General features: G+C 33.4%; 3 protein-coding genes across 6 annotated transcripts in view; 2 read left to right on the top strand and 1 right to left on the bottom strand.

Annotated features, from left to right (window-relative positions):
* The window catches only part of LOC143917127 (E3 SUMO-protein ligase ZBED1-like), a 93,049-nt gene that overhangs the window by 58,022 nt on the left and 13,846 nt on the right, over window positions 1-21,181 (bottom strand). The window lies entirely within an intron of this gene.
* LOC143917116 (uncharacterized) lies at window positions 5,299-11,705 on the top strand. Of its 4 annotated transcripts, none has more exons than XR_013261045.1 (4): window positions 5,299-7,926; window positions 8,017-8,250; window positions 8,374-10,045; window positions 10,130-11,705. XR_013261045.1 is itself a non-coding variant. In XM_077438521.1 (3 exons), exons 1-3 carry the CDS (start codon window positions 7,807-7,809, stop codon window positions 9,925-9,927), a joined length of 1,908 nt encoding a protein of 635 aa, XP_077294647.1. In that variant the 5' UTR covers window positions 5,299-7,806; the 3' UTR covers window positions 9,928-11,705. The 4 variants fall into 4 exon arrangements, 2 of the variants coding, with proteins under 2 accessions (XP_077294647.1, XP_077294646.1); XR_013261044.1 differs by having other exon boundaries at window positions 5,299-7,950; XM_077438521.1 differs by having other exon boundaries at window positions 8,374-11,705.
* On the top strand, window positions 14,506-15,670 carry LOC143916808 (uncharacterized protein B0303.7-like). The gene is made up of 2 exons (XM_077438054.1): window positions 14,506-14,586; window positions 15,332-15,670. Exons 1-2 carry the CDS (start codon window positions 14,506-14,508, stop codon window positions 15,668-15,670), a joined length of 420 nt encoding a protein of 139 aa, XP_077294180.1.

The following is a 21,181-nucleotide window of genomic DNA, read 5'->3' as shown; positions in this document are numbered from 1 at the left end:
GATGTATTTTTAAATTAGCTTGATAGCTAATATATATATATATATATATATATATATATATATATATATATATATATATATATATATATATATATATATATATATATATATATATATAAATAAATAAATAACTTGCCGACTTGGCGTTGAAGTCTCCGGACACTACAAGTCAAGAGAGGAACTTCTATCGTAGTGTCCGGAGACTTCAACGCCAAGTCGGCAAGTTATTTATTTATTTATATATATATATATATATATATATATATATAAATAAATAAATAAATAACTTGCCGACTTGGCGTTGAAGTCTCCGGACACTACGATAGAAGTTCCTCTCTTGACTCCTCTGAGATCAAATTCAAGACGACCCAAATCGTCTTCGAACTGCGGTAGGTCCGAGTTTGGGGAAAAGTAGCAGCTATAGATCCGCAGACCCGCCAGCTCAACCCAGACCAACCCACTCACCGCCGGATCAGATGAACCGATTACTCGATGCCGGGTCGAGGGAACGTAAATCGCTGCCGTGGCCGAAGCATCAGAGTACCAGGAGCTAGTCCTGTTCCTCCACTGCTCCGACACAACAACAATGTCCGCCGCCATCTCGACCGACTTCTGTAGCAGAAGATCCTGAGCGGCACGGCAGTGTCCCAAGTTAATCTGGAGGACTCTAGCCATTTTTTTGTAGGCTCACCCGCTTTTTTTGGAGTAACGCCTGCCTAAATGCCTCATAGCGTCCGCTTCCGAGGCGATGGGTAGCACTCTGACCCACCTTCGCGCAGAGAGCACAGTGCGGTGAGTTGCTGCACTCCGCCACTCTGTGCCCCGTTTTGCCGCAGCAGTTGCAGAGCGAAGACCTATCTTCAACAATGCAGCCAGCAGCAATGTGTCCAAAGGCTCGACAGCGGTAGCACTGCTGCAGGTCTACTTTTTCTCTTACCCTGCACCTGAGGAGTCCGACTCGTACGCGACCCTCCTTGAGCAGCGCGTCGGTCTCGGTGGTGCAGGGCAAGGTCACCGTGCAGGTGAGCGTACCTCCGGAGGCTGGGCGCAGCTTCTGAACTCGCACCTGCTCACGGCACGTGGTGCCAAGGACCCGTACGAGGGCATCCTCCACGTCGCGAGATTCGAGACCCTCATAGAGGTCCCTGACGAAACACTGGCGGGTGGGGAGTGACCGTCGGACCTCCGCCGCAATTCCTGCAGCCTTCCGAATGACGTCCTCCAGGGCGCCGCCGTGGTTCTGTCTTCCTGTCAAGCGGAGGATGAGAGTGTTTTTTTGGGCCTCTTCGAATGGAGCGGATCTCCGGGGCCTTCTCTTCGCCCTTCCCCCATTCCGCTTCATTCACGGCCTTGAGTATGGCCGCGTAAGAGAACGGAGTGGTAGTGACATCCGTGCTAGCGGCACCAGCAACCTTTGTGTGTGGCCTGATGACAATCGCTTCCGTCCTCTCAAGTGGCTTAATCCTGGACTTGGGCTGTAACTTGGGCTTCGGCGGTGGGGGTACACTCTGTTTTTTCTTTTCTTCCAGTGGCAAAGGGCTGGAGTTCACTGTCTTCCTCTTTTTTTTTTCGGTTTTCGCCTTTTCTTCTCTTTTCATCTTGCTTTTGTCTTCAGTAGATGTTTGGCAATAGGCGTCATATTTTCAGAAACCCTAGGATATCATAAGAAACCCTAACATATCATACGTTAGAATAAATATGATTTCTTCAATTATAACAATATTTTAACATTATTGAAATATAACCGCGATGCATGTAAGGATGTTAAAACAGAGGTCGGCAACCTATGCCACAGGTGCATGCATGATGCATGCGGAATGTCTTGTATTTTGGGCACATTGCTCTTAATGCTTAATTGATGCTAAAATTCGGAATAGATAATCCATAAAATATGCGAATAGATGCTAAAATAACAAACAAATGTGAAATTTGCATAAAATTTATAAAATTAATAGACAATTTAGAAGTGTCTTCCTATCCCTTTGCCCATTTATTATGTGAAGAAATTGAGGGGATAAAACAGAGCTTGCAGTTTACCATAGACGGTGTTATTCCTGTCGAAACCAAGCAACTGCTTTTGTCTACTATTGTAAATAATAGAAGACAGTTGGAGCTGTGTATCCAAAAGGCTGCTCAAAAGAGAGTCTTAAAACTAGACTCGCAATCAAGACTAAATGAGACAAATCTATTCCTCGGCACATTGAGTAAACTATTAAAACCATCTGTGGCAGGTTCAAAATCTAGTATTAATGTTAAAGAAGCAGTTTTGTTTTTTAGAAACCTGCCATTGTTTAATGTATTAACAGAGGCTCAATGTTTGAAAGGATATCTGCACTTTTAATGGTGCTTACGGACTAAACCAACGACGATTTTGGGCCAACTTTTTAACCAGCAGTAGCGTACAAAATATCGAAATAAAAATTAAATTTTAAAATTGAAATTAAATATCAAAATCAAGCTAAAGAGCGAGATTGAGCTAAAATTAGATCATCGTTGATGTTTTGAATTACGACGATTCGCATTTAAAACCAGAGAAATATTATAATTTCTCTGCTTACGAGCGAAAAAAAATATTGTTAAAGTCGTCACGAGATGTTACTGTATTTCCACGTGGATGATCGATAAAAAAAAACAATTCATAAAAAAACGCGGTGTCGGATGTCAGTGATTTGTCAAAGGGTTTTTTTTCTTTCGTCGAAATAAAATTAATAATCACACATTATCCGATAAATTTTACCTCTGAAATGATTTAATTACTTGATTTATTTCGACGAGAGAAACAATTGAAGAATAAAAAAATCCGTTTGATGTGACCGACAACACCCCGGGTTAGCTTCCATCGTTGGATCACCCATACTAATACATGATATATTCTCAGTAACTGCGCATTACGGGGAAGTAAAAATAATAATTCTTTGATTTTTTTTCGATCTTAGTGCGTATATTCGTAAGTCAAAACATCTTCGACAAACAAAAGTCGAGGATTACCTGTATGTGATTGTTGATGATCTAATTTTAGGTCAATCTCGAAAATTTATTTAAATTGTGCATGTTCTGTTTTAACTATCAATATTTAATTTTAATTTTAATATTATGATTATAATTTTATTTTGATACTTGAATTTAATTTTAATATAATAATAATAGTTTTAATTTTGATATTTAATTTCAATTTTTAAATTTAATTTTTATTTCGATATTTTGTACGATACTGGTTTTAAAAGTTGGCCTGTGGGCCGTTCGTTGGCTTGGTGCGTACGCACCATAAGACAATTAATAGAGAAAGTGAATCCACGCCGGATATATTGCTATTATTGATGGCAACAAAAATGAAATATGAAGAGTTTGGTTGTGCCTCTCTAAAATCTGTTTGGTGTCCCGTCAATAGTGTGGATGCTGAAAAGTATTTTAGTAAATACAATATAATTGTTACCGATCGTCGCACGAATCTCAAAAAAGAATCTGTAGAAATATGCTCCATGTTAATAAAAGTACAAGAGTAAATTGAGATTCGAATTGATATGAGAAAATTGTGGCTATTTTTTTCTGAGATTCAAACAATGGTTTGGAATATCTGTTTCCGGTATATTAAAAATTTCCCTAGGTTCAAGAAAACCGAAATAATTTTTCACCAACTGCATTCCCGCAAAACGTGTCTTAATTTGAACAGTTATTTTGATGATTTATGGCCCCCTATTTCCGTGTACTCCGCTATATTTATGTACATATGTAGGTACGCCACTGATAGTGTGAAGTCGAGCCTGTTCCTGCACTTCGACTTCTTTGCAGCGTAATAAGAAAATCCAGCTTCGCATAAATGGGTTGTAGAAACAATAACAAATAAAATATCGTGTAGAAACAATATTTACTTCCGTAAATATTTAGATCGTTGATAAATCAGGGGCATTATCAATTACTGTTGTGAAGGCAATGTTTGTTATTAAATTTGCTTTTCTCTGGTAAGTTATTATTAATATTCAATATTAAATTCAATAATTTAAATTACATTTTTCACCAAAATTAATTTATCTTATTTATAAAAGTTTGAGAGTCTTTGAGCCACGTTCTGTAAATTTCGAAAACGTTTCAGCTTACTTGAGGATATTTTTTTAATAATTTTGAGGTTATTGTAGAAATTATTAAATAATAATAAATTATTCTATAAATATTATAAATATAAAAGTTGAGAACATTATGCATATCTAAGTTTCCCATCCGAATTGACGTAATTACTAGTACTCGCCACCGGTGTCGCGTCGATAGCTCACACACACACTAACAGACATTTGACGTGTGTGTATTCTATACTGCGGCATATATAATACATTAATGAGTCAGTGTACACTTTTCTTCGAAGCCGTTGATATAGCCGAACACCATCTAACTCCTCTATCACGTCCAACTTTTCTAAAGAATACAAACATAACCCCGTGGGTTTCACATCAGATGACGGTTTATCCATAAAGCTTTTTGCCGGGTTGGATTTCATTGTATGCTGGTCTAACAAATTCAAGGTGGATCGTTTCCAAGTCGATAAACATTCCCGTGATTGGGTTCCACTGATTTCAATGCTATTTTCATAGTATAGTGGATGTGGTGGAGGCAGTTCAACAGCATGCTGCATTTTTATATGAGAGGTGGAAAAATGCCTAGTATGATCAAGGTAATGAATATTATGACAATGAACATTTTATAAAGTTACATATGTACATAATAAATTTAAAATTCTTTTCTTACAGAAAATATACATTCAATGTATAGGGAGAATAGGAGGCGCCAAAATTAAATTTATAGAAAATCCCTTTACTGTAATAATCACAACTCCCCTAATGAAGAGAGACCAAACCATAATAACATTATATTTATTGACTCAACGTCATCCTGTGATTTGCAACAACACACTATAACTTTTGTTCTGACAGAAAGTATAGCCAGCGCTGTTCCATTAGCAGTTATCACTACTAAAGTCAAACAACTTTTGAGAATTTTTCAGCATTTGCTCTTTTGAAAGATTTCTGGGGAACATAAATCCAAAATATATAGTGACTGCCGATTCTCATGCCGAACGCTTAGCTCTCGCTAATGTTGTTAAGGATTTGGAGATGGATTTATGATTGGAGTTTTAATAGTGGATAGACAGATATTATATAGATTATTTAAAAACATAATTATTTCCAACTCATCCCATCTCATGAAGCTGAAATAAACTTTATTATATTTAATAGTTCAGAGGTATGCAGAAAATACTTAGACTGGTTTAAACTTTTGTTTTCCATAAAAATATTATTTATTTATGGTTCCAAACTGACTAAAATATCACGATTAGATTATAACCTTGTTTTCACATTGTTCTACCAGAACCTAAAATTGATACATAATTTTTTTTTTATATATGTATGTATCTTCATATTTTTTAAATTATGTATATATGTTTTTACCTTTTCTAAATAATTAATGTTTTACATATATTGTTTGTTTATAATGTTTTACCTTTATTACTTATTTATATTGTTAAAAGCAATTTTTCTTAAGATGTGTAATTCTCTGTTATTCTCATAATTACATATATGACTTAAATATTAATCAGCTAATCACTCACCATATAAAGTTTATCTCTTTTAATTAAAATAATTTAATAGTTCTAATCATTCTCTTTTACCTATTCTCTTGCGAAAAGTCCATTATCGATATTGTGTCTTAAAACTCATGAAAAGAATTCACCGAAGAACGGAGACATCTGATTTTTTTTTATTTGGTGATTCTTCAATGATTCAATGTTGAAATCACTCATTTCATGTGTCTTTTTTGTGTTTTACATTAATGAATATATATTTTTTGTTACGATTGTTTTAAATGTTATTAAAATTATATTTTAATGCTTTTATATGAATAAATGCTATTCTGTTGCTTGAGTGGCCCGTATTTAAACCCAATTACCTGACTCTTATTTCAATTTAAAACCGAAAAATCAAGGTGGACGAGAAATGGTCAAGCATCAAAAAAAAATAGCCAATGTTTGGGAATTCCGAGTCATATTATATTTACACGATCAATCATAAATTGGGATTTATTTCAGTGAATTAAGATTTCAAAACATACTTAAGTAATTATAACTCTATAAAATTGCATTATGATAGTTATTTTCTTTCTTAAATATAACATGTAAATTAAAAAGCAGAAATAGTAGATTGTAAGCAGAATATACTACGATGACAATTCATATGTGTGTAGCGGCTGGCAAGCTTTTCTGAAATAAAATTATTTTGTGGAGCGAATAGCTTGTTACAGGGACGAGGAAGAGATGATAAAAATTATAACCATTATTCTCAAATGCTTATATTATATCTTCCAAATAGCAGTTTTGTGTAAACAAGATTTAGGTAGACAAGTTTTGAAATTTTGAAAGGAGTATCTATACAATCAGAATGATATTTGAAAGTTTAGATTTGAATAGGATGTGTGATTGTAGAGTGTTGAAACAATAAAGGTTTTATTTGTTTATTTAAGATGTAGCCAAGCTTAATAACTAATTATATTCAATCACACAAATAATATTATATACACATACATTCACATATGTACATAGATACATACACACTGTTTGAGGTGTTACCTTACAGCTACCATAAGTTTATCAATATTACAAGTATATTTGTAATTTCATCTGGCAGCTTATTATAAGTTACAACACTTCCATACATACACGTTTTTCCTACTCTTATTTAATTTTAAATTCTGTGATTTATTGCTACCTCTAAGGCTATATTTATGTAAATGTAACCCTCTGTGGTGCCCGCGGGGTTCTGGCAGTACCAATGCGATGCACGGTCAGTCACCGTTTTGCGGGAAGCATTCTCTTCGTCAGAATAAACAACACCGTCACTGTTGCACTCGCCTTCCCCCATACCTCTAATAAAATATCTATCGAAATACCTAGGTAACATTTTCTTATCTAACTTATAAATAAAAACCGACATATATATTTTCAGAGTATCATCAAATTTATAAAATACTTTAACACGGATCTTATACTAATATACCTATTTATGTGCATCTAAGATACTCTTCGTGGCTCTATTCTGTAATGTTTGTAGCCTATCTTAGCCTAGCCTACAGAAAAGATCCACAACACATAAAATGTGGTCGGACAATTGCATTATATATGATAACTGCCTCCACCACATCCACTATACTATGAAAATAGCATTGAAATCACTTGGAAACGATCCACCTTGAATTTGTTAGACCAGCATACAATGAAATCCATCCCGGCAAAAAGCTTTATGGATAAGCCGTCATCTGATGTGGATCCCACGGGGTTATGTTTGTATTATTTATAAAAATTGGACATGATAGAGGAGGGGCAGTAGATGTTAGATATGCGTTCAGCTATATCAGCGGCTTCGAAGAAAAGTGACTGACTGACTGACTCATGAATGGATTATATATGTCGCGGTATGAATGCACACACGTCAAATGTCAAATGTAAAAACGTAAACAAATGTCTGTTTGTGTGAGTGTGTGTGTGAGCTATCGACACGACACCGGTGGGGACTAGTCGTAATTACGTCAATTCGGATGGGAAACTTAGATATGCGTCCTGTGACAGGTTCACATTTGGCTAGTAGTCCGTTTACCAAAAAAATATATAAAAATTGAGTTTTGAGCTATTTGTCCCGGAATTGTCTCAGAAAAAGTTGGCAGCCCTAGTCTTAAGCTTCTACAAGCGTCTAGGTATCCATTGTCGACTATCGACTAATCGACTTATCGAGGACACTATTGAGCTTCTTCCTCTCTCAGGTAGCGATGGAGTGCAGACTTTGTCTCTGCCAGCAGGGTCCAGCAGGGTCCTTCGTCTCCATCCATGACGACCCTCATCCACCTCAGCGTTTGGTGCAACGCATTTGGACCTGCTGTCAGCTGCGGGTCAGTCGCCGTCACTTACCAAGTGTAAGCCATTGCTATTGTTAATTCGCTACTCCTCGTGATCTTTACCTTTGCCTTTCACATTTGCAGGTTAGGAAAGGTGACCATCTGCCAGATACGATATGCCTTTCTTGTCTCAACAATCTGGAATTGCTCGACACCTTTCGAAACTCTTGTTTTCGGAATGACACAACGTCGAGGCTGGAAATAGACAAGTGTTTGAAAGTCAAGCCGGAGGAGGTTTTGCTGGAAGATTTAATATGGGAAGATGAGTTGGGTGCTGATTGGCCACCCAACATTTCCAGTTCACCCGACGATGGCCAGGTAAGTCAATAGGTTTCTAGTGCTTTAGATCGATTCTAAACAAATTGACATGTAAAATGACATCTAATCACACTATAAATATACATACATGTTTAATTGAATAACGTTCGGTTTATATTTTAGACACCTGGAAGAAAAAATACTTCGAGAGATAATGTGGCAGCAATAATAGATACCAATACACACATTCTAGTGGAAAAATTAACATGTCGAAATGCTTTAGATGAGATGTGCCCTACAAATTCTGAATTGGATTATAAAATCAATAGTGTGACACAAAAAAACTCGGATACTCGAAGAAAGCTGCATTATTGTGACATTTGTTCAAAATCATATACTTCGAAACGACATCTTAGTGCACATATAGTTATTCATACTGGGGTAAAACCAAACAAATGTGACATTTGTTCAAAATCATTTACTATGAAATATCACCTTAATAGACATATGGGTATTCATACTGGGGTAAAATCACACAAATGTGACATTTGTTCAAAATCATTTATTATGAAATATCACCTTAGTAGACATATGGGTATTCATACTGGGGTAAAATCACACAAATGTGACATTTGTTCAAAATCATTTACTACGAAACAATATCTTAGTTCACATATAGGTATTCATACTGGGTTAAAGCCATACAAATGTGACATTTGTTCAAAATCATTCACTTGGAAACAACGTCTTAGTGCACATATGGGTGTTCATACTGGGGTAAAGCCACACAAATGTTACATTTGTTCAAAATCATTTACTACGAAACAAATTCTTAGTGTACATATGGGTATTCATGCTGGGGTAAAACCACACAAATGTGACATTTGTTCAAAATCATTTACTTCGAAACAATATCTTAGTGCACATATAGTTATTCATACTGGGTTAAAACCACACAAATGTGATATTTGTTCAAAATCATTTACTTCGAAACGAAATCTTAGTGCACATATAGGTATTCATACTGGGGTAAAGCCACATAAATGTGACATTTGTTCAAAATCATTTAATAAGAAACAACATCTTAGTAGACATATGGGTATTCATACTGGGTTAAAACCACACAAATGTGACATTTGTTCAAAATCATTTACTATGAAATATCACCTTAGTAGACATATGGGTATTCATGCTGGGTTAAAGCCATACAAATGTGACATTTGTTCAAAATCATTTACTGCGAAACAAATGCTTAGTGTACATATGGGTATTCATACTGGGTTAAAGCCATACAAATGTGACATTTGTTCAAAATCATTTACTACGAAACAAAATCTTAGTGCACATATAGATATTCATACTGGCGTAAAGCCACACAAATGTGACATTTGTTCAAAATCATTTACGATGAAAAACATTCTTAGTTCACATATAGGTATTCATACTGCCGTAAAGCCACACAAATGTGACATTTGTTCAAAATCATTTACTTCGAAACAACATCTTAGTGCACATTTAGTTATTCATACTGGGGTAAAACCACACAAATGTGACATTTGTTCAAAATCATTTACTACGAAACAAATTCTTAGTGTGCATATGGGTATTCATACTGGGTTAAAGCCATACAAATGTGACATTTGTTCAAAATCATTTACTACGAAACAAAATCTTAGTAAACATATAGGTATTCATGCTGGGGTAAAACCACACAAATGTGACATTTGTTCAAAATAATTTACTACTAAACAATATCTTAGTGCACATATAGATATTCATACTGAGGTAAAACCACACAAATGTGACATTTGTTCAAAATAATTTACTACGAAACAATATCTTAGTTCACATATAGGTATTCATACTGGCGTAAAGCCACACAAATGTGACATTTGTTCAAAATCATTTACGATGAAAAACATTCTTAGTTCACATATAGGTATTCATACTGGGGTAAAGCCACACAAATGTGACATTTGTTCAAAATCATTTACTTCGAAACAACATCTTAGTGCTCATATAGTTATTCATACTGGGGTAAAACCATACAAATGTGACATTTGTTCAAAATCATTTACTATGAAACACATTCTTAGTAGACATATGGGTATTCATACTGGGGTAAAGCCACACAAATGTGACATTTGTTCAATATCATTTATTACGAAACAACATCTTAGTAGACATATGGGTATTCATACTGGGTTAAAACCACACAAATGTTACTTTTGTTCAAAATCATTTACTATGAAATATCACCTTAGTAGACATATGGGTATTCATGCTGGGGTCCCGTGTTGAGCTGGAATGTAGAGCTACTGCGGCACTTATCTATCTAGACAATTGGGCCATAATTAACAAACTTTCTTTCTCGCCCTCGTAAGTCCAAGTTCTTACTAATAAAGGGTTCTCTTGTTAGAGCCCCTAATATCAAACTCGGAGACTGTAGGATCAAATTTGTCAACGAGTCCACTTATTTGGGTATTGTTCTCGATGTCAGGCTTACATTCAATGGTCATATTGGGAGAGCATTAGATAAAGCTAAGGTTTCCTTTGGTCGTATTGGTCTCCTTTGTAGTCGCTCATGGGGTTTGGGTTTCCATGAAAAACGCTTGGTATACGATGCTGTGTTTGTTAACTCTTTGACGTATGCATCTAGCATTTGGGGTCATCTTGTCGAATTAAAGACTATTTGTCGTAAATGCCAACATATTCAATGAAATTATGTTACAATTACTCGAGAAAACATAAAAAGTTTTTCATTCATGTTTTTGCAAGGGCAACAAATCCTTTAACTCCCATGATATGTTAAATTGTTCTAAATATGAATAAATAAAATAAAAAACATCTTGTTGTATCGTACGCGTAGATATATTGATTCACTATTTTGTTTTTTCATTTATGAATCGAACGAATCCTATTTTAACTAGTTCAAGGATTTTTCTGTTTTTAGCATAAATTTATTTTTTTCGGTGCACTTGCAACAAGCTCGCGGTGCAAGTGCAGTTAAGAACCACTTCACTAGGCTAAAGCGTTTTGTTTCAGTTCCGGTCTAAACTTACTCCCCTTACTAAAAAAAAATGTAAAATTGCTTTAGTGTTGTTATAGTTAGGTTTGAATAGTAAAATAAAATAAAAGTATGTACATAGGTAAATTGAAAACGACCTTCAGAGGAACAATTTTTGCTTATACCATATCTCCAGTTATTAAAATAATGCTCCTTGCACCGTTATACCTACATCTACAGATAAAGAAAGAACATATTCGGTATCTAATAATTTTTGCACTAAACTGAGATCGGCATTGGGGGATAAGTCTCTCAATGCTTTAGTGTTTCTCAAGTATTACATATGTTCAAATTAGGAAAACTAAAAAAAAAATTTAATTCAATGTAATTTTGCATTATGATATACATACTGTATTATATTTGTATTTCTTTATTATGTTTTTTATCACCTATAATATTTTTCCAGAATTGTATAATGAAACAAAATAAAATTGAATTGAAAATCTGGAAATTTTTGATTTTGATTTTGGACCCGGATCTGCCGGGTTTTCAAAATTTTGGACCCGGATATTTCCCTTACATATCATAAGTTAGAATAAATATGATTTCTTCAATTATAACAATATTTTAACATTATTGAAATATAACCGCGATGCATGTACGGATGTTAAAACAGCGGTCGGCAACCTATGCCCCAGGTGCATGCATGATGCATGCAGAATGTCTTGTATTTTGGGCACATTGCTCTTAATGCTTAATTGATGCTAAAATTCGGAATAGATGCTAAATTCATAAAATATGCGAATAGATGCTAAAATAACAAACAAATGTGAAATTTGCATAAAATTTATAAAATTAATAGACAATTTAGAAGTGTCTTCCTATCCCTTTGTCCATTTATTATGTGAAGAAATTGAGGGGATAAAACAGTGCTTGCAGTTTACCATAGATGGTGTTTATCCTGTTGAAACCAAGCAACTGCTTTTGTCTACTACTGTAAACAAAAGAAGACAGTTGGAGTTGTGTATCCAAAATGCTGCTCAAAAAAGAGTCTTAAAACTAGACTCGCACTCAAGACTAAATGAGACAAATCTATTCCTCCGCACATTTAGTAAACTATTAAAACCATCTGTGGCAGGTTCAAAATCTAATATTAATGTTAAAGAAGCAGTTTTGTTTTTTAGAAACCTGCCATTGTTTAATGTATTAACAGAGGCTCAATGTTTGAAAGTATATCAGCACTTTTAAGACAATTAATAGAGAAAGTGAATCCACGCCGGATATATTGCTATTATTGATGGCAACAAAAATTAAATATGAAGAGTTTGGTTGTGCCTCTTTTAAATCTATTTGGTGTCCCGTCAATAGTGTCGATGCTGAAATACAATATAATTGTTACCGATCGTCGCACGAATCTCAAAAAAGAATCTGTAGAAATATGCTCCATGTTAATAAAAGTACAAGAGTAAATTGAGATTCGAATTGATATGAGAAAATTGTGGCTATTTTTTTCTGAGATTCAAACAATGGTTTGAAATATCTGTTTCCGGTATATTAAAATTTTTCCTAGGTTCAAGAAAACCGAAATAATTTTTCACTAACTGCATTCCCGCAAAACGTGTCTTAATTTGAACAGTTATTTTGATGATTTATGGCCCCCTATTTCCGTGTGCTCCGCTATATTTATGTACATATGTAGGTACGCCACTGATAGTGTGAAGTCGAGCCTGTTCCTGCACTTCGACTTCTTTGCAGCGTAATAAGAAAATCCAGCTTCGCATAAATGGGTTGTAGAAACAATAACAAATAAAATATCGTGTAGAAACAATATTTACTTCCGTAAATATTTAGATCGTTGATAAATCAGGGGCATTATCAATTACTGTTGTGAAGGCAATGTTTGTTATTAAATTTGCTTTTCTCTGGTAAGTTATTATTAATATTCAATATTAAATTCAATAATGTAAATTAAATTTTTCAAATTTTTCTTATTTATAAAAGTTTGAGAGTCTTTGAGCCACGTTCTGTAAATTTCGAAAAAGTTTCAGCTTGAGAATATTTTTTTAATGATTTTGAGGTTATTGTAGAAATTATTAAATAATAATAAATTATTCTATAAATATTATAAATATAAAAGTTGAGAACATTATTATTTCATTAATAAATAATACCTACTTTCAAAATATTGTTCAAGATTAATATAATATAAATAATAATTGTGGGTTTTAGTTATGGTTTAACTACATATGTTTTAATGTTCATGAAATGCATCGATAACACTGTTCGACACGAAAAATGGTTCAGAGACGAGATATGACTTTTCTTATAGATCTTTGTCCAGTAAACACGAATCTGGTAATAAAAAATGTTGATTGGCTCGAGATTCGGAGATGTATGTGTGTTTTTTAAATCGCGCGAATTTTCTATATCTTAGTGTTGTTCGGTCGATGTCTCAAAATCTGTCAATTTCCTGTTTAAAATAAATATTGGAATCTATAGTCGGATATTTTATCTTTCATTTGTAGTACTTTTCAGCTTAAAAATCTCTCTAAATAGTCGTCCAGTTCAAATCAAAAGTACATACAGTGAGCGACAAAAAAAAAGCCGCATTTGCGTTTTTCTATGAAATTTGATTTTACTCATATATAGCGATATTCTCAGTACAAAAATTTATTAAACGATGATACGGATCATAAGGAGATTAAAACAGAACAAACTATGAATTTTTACTACGTGTTTATTGAAATATTGAAATTATTTGCGAAATGTATAAAAATGGGGAAAAACGTATTGGCTGCATTTTGGTCGAGTTTCACTTGTTTTGAAGCGATTTCCAACCTATAAATTTTTTTATATGTTGTAGATAAGCTATTCTTTTAATAAATATAAAGAAATATATATAAAATTATTTAGGTTAACAATTTGTTATTCCACATTTATTTTTTATAACTGCCCGAATTCTTCTAGGCATGGAATTATATAATTTTTTTAATAACAATGGCGTGATTTCGTTCTCCCAAAAATTGATTATTATATCTTCAAGTTCTATTACTATAAAACTCGTAATATTATTTACTCATATTTACACGAATGCTTTTTATTATTACGAAATTATGTTCACAATACATCTTATATCTCTTTTAATAGCTACTGATCTACTGATCATTTTCTATTTTACAATTTTATTTTATTTGGTTAGTAATCATAGTATTATATTATTCTAATGTTAATGTACAGCATAATAGGAAAAATAACTCAAAAACCTATTTACAATTGAAAAAAACACCAACATATAAAGACATCAAAATATGTACGTGCAATTATTTGATTTTCCCGGATCGCATAATGATGATGTGCCATTTAAGGTTAAAAACGCTCTTGTGAACTTTGTAAATTTAGACCTTGACGTTTAATTGATGTTGTTTTTAATGATATTATCTAAACTTGGCCAAATCTTACAGATGAATATTTACATATACTGAATTATTTTGGTTTAAAATTTCAAAGTTACAACAGTCAAATTATGAATCAGCCATTATCTTGAGTTCAATATTACGTATTTTTTCCTGATAAAATAATTCAACATAACCTCAAAACTATATTTAAATGTTAACCCATTGCCCGCGGCAATAAATATAGCGAACAATCCCTGTACGCGGCACCTTTTTCGCGAATTTAGCAATCGAGTTTTCGACCTTAAATACAGATTTTAATACTTACTCAAGTAACCAGATATGTTAATTAACACAAAGTATTATTTTAAACTTAAAATACATAATATATCTTGTAGTTTTGGCTTAATTGTCAAATAATCATTCTTCATACAATTGACGTGACGTCACATAAACGAGGTTTCAGTATGGTTCCACAAAAAAATAATTTTAACTGGTATATATTCATTTTAAGCAAATTAAATAGATGGCATTCAACTCTCAGTAATATTTTCAACCAATTTTGAACCTTAATAGGCGTACATAAGGCTCAAAATTCCGTGCAAAGTTCAGAAATTCTATGGAAGACAGCCGCGCTACAGACTTGTCGCGCAAAGCTTCCATAGAAGTCGGCCGCGGGCAAACGGTTAAATGTTAAGCAAGTTCATATAATTTTATTTATTATGACATTTTTATGTTTCAGGCGAACGATAAGATTCGGTTGCTGCGTCAGCTCAACGATGAATGGCTATACGGTAGAGCGAGATCAGGCATGGAGGGCATGTTTCCGGCCAACTTTGTCGATATCAAAGTGCCGCTGAAGACTGAAGTGGTGGAGGAGATTGTTCATTACGTTACCGCCATGTTTGATTTTGTGCCTCAGCAAGAGGGTGATCTCGGTTTCGCAGTTGGCTCCAAGATCAAAGTATTAGCGAAGATGAACGAAGAGTGGCTGTATGGAGAGCTCAGCTCCAACCAAGGCCAATTTCCCGCAAACTATGTCGATCACATACCCGACGGTCTGCCGACCAGACCTGCGTGATCGAAATCGAATAGCTGAAACAATGTTCAATCTTTACATGCGAATGTTTGTCAGTAATATCATGCAAGATTCGTATTAACTGTGTATAATATTTAATTTTTACGTTTATTTATGCTTGTTCGATACTAAAATGAATTTGTGGATGTGAAAACCGAACCGTTTCGTTTGTCAGCGATATTTGAATAATATATTAGATCTTGCCTTGTTTCGGCTGCATTATTATTGAAACGAGACGGCTCCGTTGAATAATATATATATATATATATATATATATATATATATATATATATATATATATATATATATATATATATATATATATATATATATATATATATATATAAAAATATATATATATATATATATATATATATATATATATATATATATATATATATATATATATATATATATATATATATATATATATATATATATATATATATATAAAATATATATATATATATATATATATATATATATATATATATATATATATATATATATATATATATATATATATATATATATATATATATATATATATATAAAAATCATTCCTATATTCGGTCATTCCTGACTGTCATTCGCCCTCGGATGACATTCTTCGTCTTTTATATTTTTACAGCATTTCATCTCATATTCTTTAACATTTCATCTTCTACTCTATACAATGTATCATCATACATTCTTTTAAAACATTTCCTCTATCATCCTCAACAATGTTTCATCTCACATTCTTTTAAAACATTTCCTCTATCATCCTCAACAATGTTTCATCTTCCATACCATAAAATCATCTTATATTCTTCTAAACATGCTTTCAATTGTCACAATTACAATTTACATCACCATTACAATCATCATCACAATTACAATCATCATCACAACTACATTTCAATACATTTATACATCAATCATTTTACAATTTACATAACAATTACAATTATAACAAATTAATCGTTACACATTTCACTACAAATCAATGTTAACATTTCAACACAATTCAATCTTCAATAAAGTAACACATAAACCATCACAATTAAAGTTACACATAAATCATCACAATTAAAGTTACACATAAACCATCACAATTACAATTTAAAATTATTTCAAGCAATACAAAACAGAAAAGTATCACAATTACAATTTAAAATTATTACAAGCAATGCAAAACATTAAGATCAATACCTTTACAATGACAAGTTAAATCTTTACATCGGAAACAATCACATTTTAAAACATTACTAGAATTAGCAATAAAACATTAAAATCAATACCTTTACAATGACAAGTTAAATCTTTACAACGGAAACAATCACATTTTAAAACATTACTAGAATTAGCAATAAAACATTAAAATCAATACCTTTACAATGACAAGTTAAATCTTTACATCGGAAACAATCACATTTTAAAACATTACTAGAATTACATTTCAATACAGTTATCTTATATTCTTCTAAGCATGTAACCAAATTAAAACATTATTCAATGTACAAAGCACATCCCAAAAAATACTAGAATAAGCAATAAAACATTACACCTTTCAATCATCAAATTACAAGTAAGGCTTAACTAAAAACCCTCCAGATATTTCACTTATTCTCTAATTCACAAACGCACACTTCACTTCCATCGGTACAACTTAAATACTATCCAATGCCAGCGGCGATTCTCCGTGACCATCCGATGAATCTGCCGTCACCCCACAGATTTTCTGCTAGTAATTTACCATAAATGAAGTCAACACATATTGGTTCTGGCTCACTGATACATCCAGTAAGTCTTTTCTCAATCCATGGTTCTATTTTCTTTTCCATTGAATTAACATCAATCCGACTACGACCGAGCTTGAAAGTGAATATGTGTTGATCATCGGGTGGTTCATCTGTATTTGAAAATGATATGTCTCCGTAATCCAAAAGTCTTTTTCTGTGCAAACCATCACTGTTCACACTTACATCGGCCATGTTTACATCTCCATCAGCCATGTTCGCATCGTCCTCTTGTGTTGGAATACTGACTGGTTCTCTTATTTCTTCTTGTAATTTAGTCATATCTTTTTCACTCGTGTCCACACCGTCCTCTTGTGTTGGAATACTGACTGGTTCTCTTATTTCTTCTTGTGATTTAGTCATATCTGTTTCACCCGTGTCTAGTCGCACTGAAGAAGCGTCTAAAGTAGTTTGAGACGGCGATGCTGCAGGCTGTGTACCATTTGACATCTTTGGTGTTTCACCGGCCCCACTTGAATCGGAGTCAATGGGCTCTGCTTGAGCAAGCATTTCTCGTTCTTCAAAGACGAGCTCTTCGTCATCCCCCTGGAACTCTTCTATCAGCTTCTGCTTAAGGATAGTCCATGATCTAATTATCCCTTCTGAATCCAGGAACATTCTCGCTGTTCCTACGCAATATACTCTCCCGTAGACCAGTTGCTGCAGGGGCGTCCAGTGGAAGAACTTCGCAAATTCTTCCATGCGCACAATCCACTGGCTGATTGGCACACCGCTGATCCCCTTAAACCGTGGCGCGTAAGTCTCGAATTTATCTCTATCGAAATATGGCACTTCGTCTTCTTCTTCCTCTTCATCCTCGTCGTCATCATCTTCGTCTAAGTCCGCGAACCTCTGCATCTCCACGACAGTTAGCCGACGTACAACTGACGCTGACAATGGCGTTATCGTCTTGGATATCATCATTGTTGTGTGGCGTGTTCGCTGTCGTGACGTCACCGACGTCACGGGCTTCGCCTTTATGCTCGTACGCGTTCTCGTCATCGCGCGCGCGTCCTTAACCTCAACTGTCAAAACTCCGCGTCGTCGTCTGACCGCACCTGACTGTCACTGGAATGTCTTCAGGCATCCCGGACAAAGCCCCCAAATATAGGATCCGGATGTGAAGGATTCCAAGTGAAACGCAGATTAAGTCAGAACTATGTATTTATTAACACATGTCTTCGGGCTCGTTCTCCAACAAGTGACCATAACAACACGCATCCGGTCTTTCCCATGCATACCACACACACTTTATCCCAGCTTGACCAACCATACCTACGGCTCGTTTAAAAATCATTCCTATATATATACATATATATATATATATATATATATATATATATATATATATATATATATATATATATATATATTTACATACACAATTTTCTAGTCTGCAGAAATTATGAATTGTATGCAAAAAGAAAATAATGTCGATTGTGATATTTATTCAATAGCATGATCTATATACAGTGGCGGACTGGCCATACAAGCGAACATACCCGATGGCATGTGGGCTTCACTATCTGTTATAAAATATGGGCCCTCAGTAAAATTAAATAACTTTTTAACTATTTCACGTGTGTAAAAATTTATAGGATATTGCACTTTGGGACCTAAAGTTTGGATATTTCAACAAAACAAATTTCTTACGATATACAAAAACAGCTAATACCTGCTTTAAGAGCCCAAGGATCGGTTAACTTTTTTTATTATGCTCAAAATTAAGTTTCAACAATTAATTGCGTGGGCCCTTTTGCCGGGGCCACGCAATTTTCCAACGTCAATATTATGTATATACCAATACCTATGTAACAACTACCTACTGAAATAAAAATGGTAATAAACAAATTTCCGTGAATAATATAAACTGAATTGCTTAAAACAATTTTGATAGGACGATTCATCATCAACCAGCGATTTAAATTTACTTCATACTTTCAAAATAACATTTGATTATACTTCGACGATATAGTAAGATTTAAATACACAATTTTAAACAGTTTCCGAATATAAAATCTATTCCTAATCTAGACACATCCATGTAAATAGAAATATAGAATAGGGGCCCCCTCACCAAAATCCCGATTTTCGAGTAATATTAATCGAAAATATTATGCATTTTTTTCAGGGACGTATTCTCCTTTACTTTATTTTTTCTCAAAAACAAATGTGTAACGTTTATTTTTCCGAAAGTTCGTATATTTTTTGTTTTCAAGAAAAGTTTTAAATAAATATTTTACTGAATCGGTTTAATCACAAATGGTTTTATTTCTCGTATTTTTATTTTATTGCAGACGTCCATTCTCTCACAAAACAACGAATGAGATGGATTTAAACTTCATGTGTAACGAATTCGGTCCAAAAAAAGTTTTAGTTATTTAATAAAATTGCTTTCTGACCAAAACCTTATCAAATTTAGGTCATAAAGAATACAAATATAAATTTTCAGCTTGATACGTTCAGGGGTGTGGTAAAAAATTTTTTTGACTTTTTTAAGACGAAAAAATCTCACTTCTGGTTAATTAAATTTGATGATTTATTATATTTTCATCACATTGATACAAGGAATTATACATAGAATCGTGAAGAGCAGACATATTTAAAGGGTCGATTAAAATAGTGGAAGAAAAATCCGGTAAACTGCCACAGGAGTAAACTGTCACTTTCGGTTAACGGGTGTTCACAAAATTTTACACACACTCAGAAACACACATTTTTCTATATTATGTAAACGTGATCAGTGATCGATTCTGATTTCGAATTTTCGCTTGATCACGAAACTTTATCTGTTGTTATCACGTACATATGTACATAGATAAAGTGAAAAGACAGTCAGTAAAAATGAAGTTTTTTTAGTGACTCAGTTTGATGGTCGATTTTTGTTGACCATATGAAGATTTTTGGAAAAAAATTTTCGCCTGCGGCGCTTTTTTAATTTTTTACATAATATTTTTTTATAATTAGTTTTTCAAAAATAAGCTAATTTTTTCATATTTTATAACTCAATAAGGTGTATGCAAAGAATATTTTCCATTTTTATTCCGATATAAAAAAGATTTTTTGAAAAAAAAATCAATTTGACCAATCTTTGCCTGCCCCCCCAAGAAAAAGCTGAAATGAGGTCCCTGATTGTTTTCTACCGAAAGTAAAAGCCGCTTTTATGCCGCATTCTTTTATGATGCATTCTATATACCTGGGACAAGAGTTAAAACGAAATATACAATCGATTTTGCTTTTGCCATTTTTCTTTTACCTAAATTTGTATACAGGTAGTCCTTGACTTACGACGGTTCGCACTTACGACCGAAAAAAAATAATATATTTTTTATTAATTAATTATTTTTCAAAAATTGATTGATAAATCTTAAGCGGATGTGATTTATGAAAACGGGGAATTCTCTTTCGGAAGAAATGAAACATATCAGTAGTTTTAAAAATTAAGTTATGAGTCATTATTTTGGGATTCATCACCAATCGCACGACGGTAACTAACTCATACGGTCGTTACTGTTTGTTACATAACTGTTCGTTATTGTTTTAGGATGTTTATTTTCTAAATTTCGTGTTGATTAATGCTCAAATTTTTATTTATAAGAACATTTTAATGTGTGATAAAGAAACGTGATAATGACTGATAAATAAACTCTTGCTAAAAAAAAGAGAAAGGTGATAGACTTAGAAATGAAACTTGAAGTGATAAAACAATATGATAGTGGTAAAAAAAATCGTA

The sequence above is a fragment of the Arctopsyche grandis genome, chromosome 9 (assembly GCF_051622035.1).
Source record: "Arctopsyche grandis isolate Sample6627 chromosome 9, ASM5162203v2, whole genome shotgun sequence".
Classification (NCBI taxonomy): Eukaryota; Metazoa; Arthropoda; class Insecta; order Trichoptera; family Hydropsychidae; genus Arctopsyche; species Arctopsyche grandis.
Note: the sequence above shows the minus strand (reverse complement) of the source record. Positions and strands in the feature narration are given on the sequence as shown.

Bases quoted from the DNA above. Each gene is read 5' to 3' on its own strand.
- LOC143917116 (XM_077438520.1), top strand. From the start codon at position 7,807: ATGGAGTGCAGACTTTGTCTCTGCCAGCAGGGTCCAGCAGGGTCCTTC. The intron at 7,951-8,016 runs GTAAGCCATTGC...TCACATTTGCAG, and splicing joins GTCGCCGTCACTTACCAAGT to GTTAGGAAAGGTGACCATCT. The intron at 8,251-8,373 runs GTAAGTCAATAG...TTTATATTTTAG, and splicing joins GTTCACCCGACGATGGCCAG to ACACCTGGAAGAAAAAATAC.
- LOC143916808 (XM_077438054.1), top strand. From the start codon at position 14,506: ATGTACGTGCAATTATTTGATTTTCCCGGATCGCATAATGATGATGTG. The intron at 14,587-15,331 runs GTAAATTTAGAC...TTTATGTTTCAG, and splicing joins AAAACGCTCTTGTGAACTTT to GCGAACGATAAGATTCGGTT.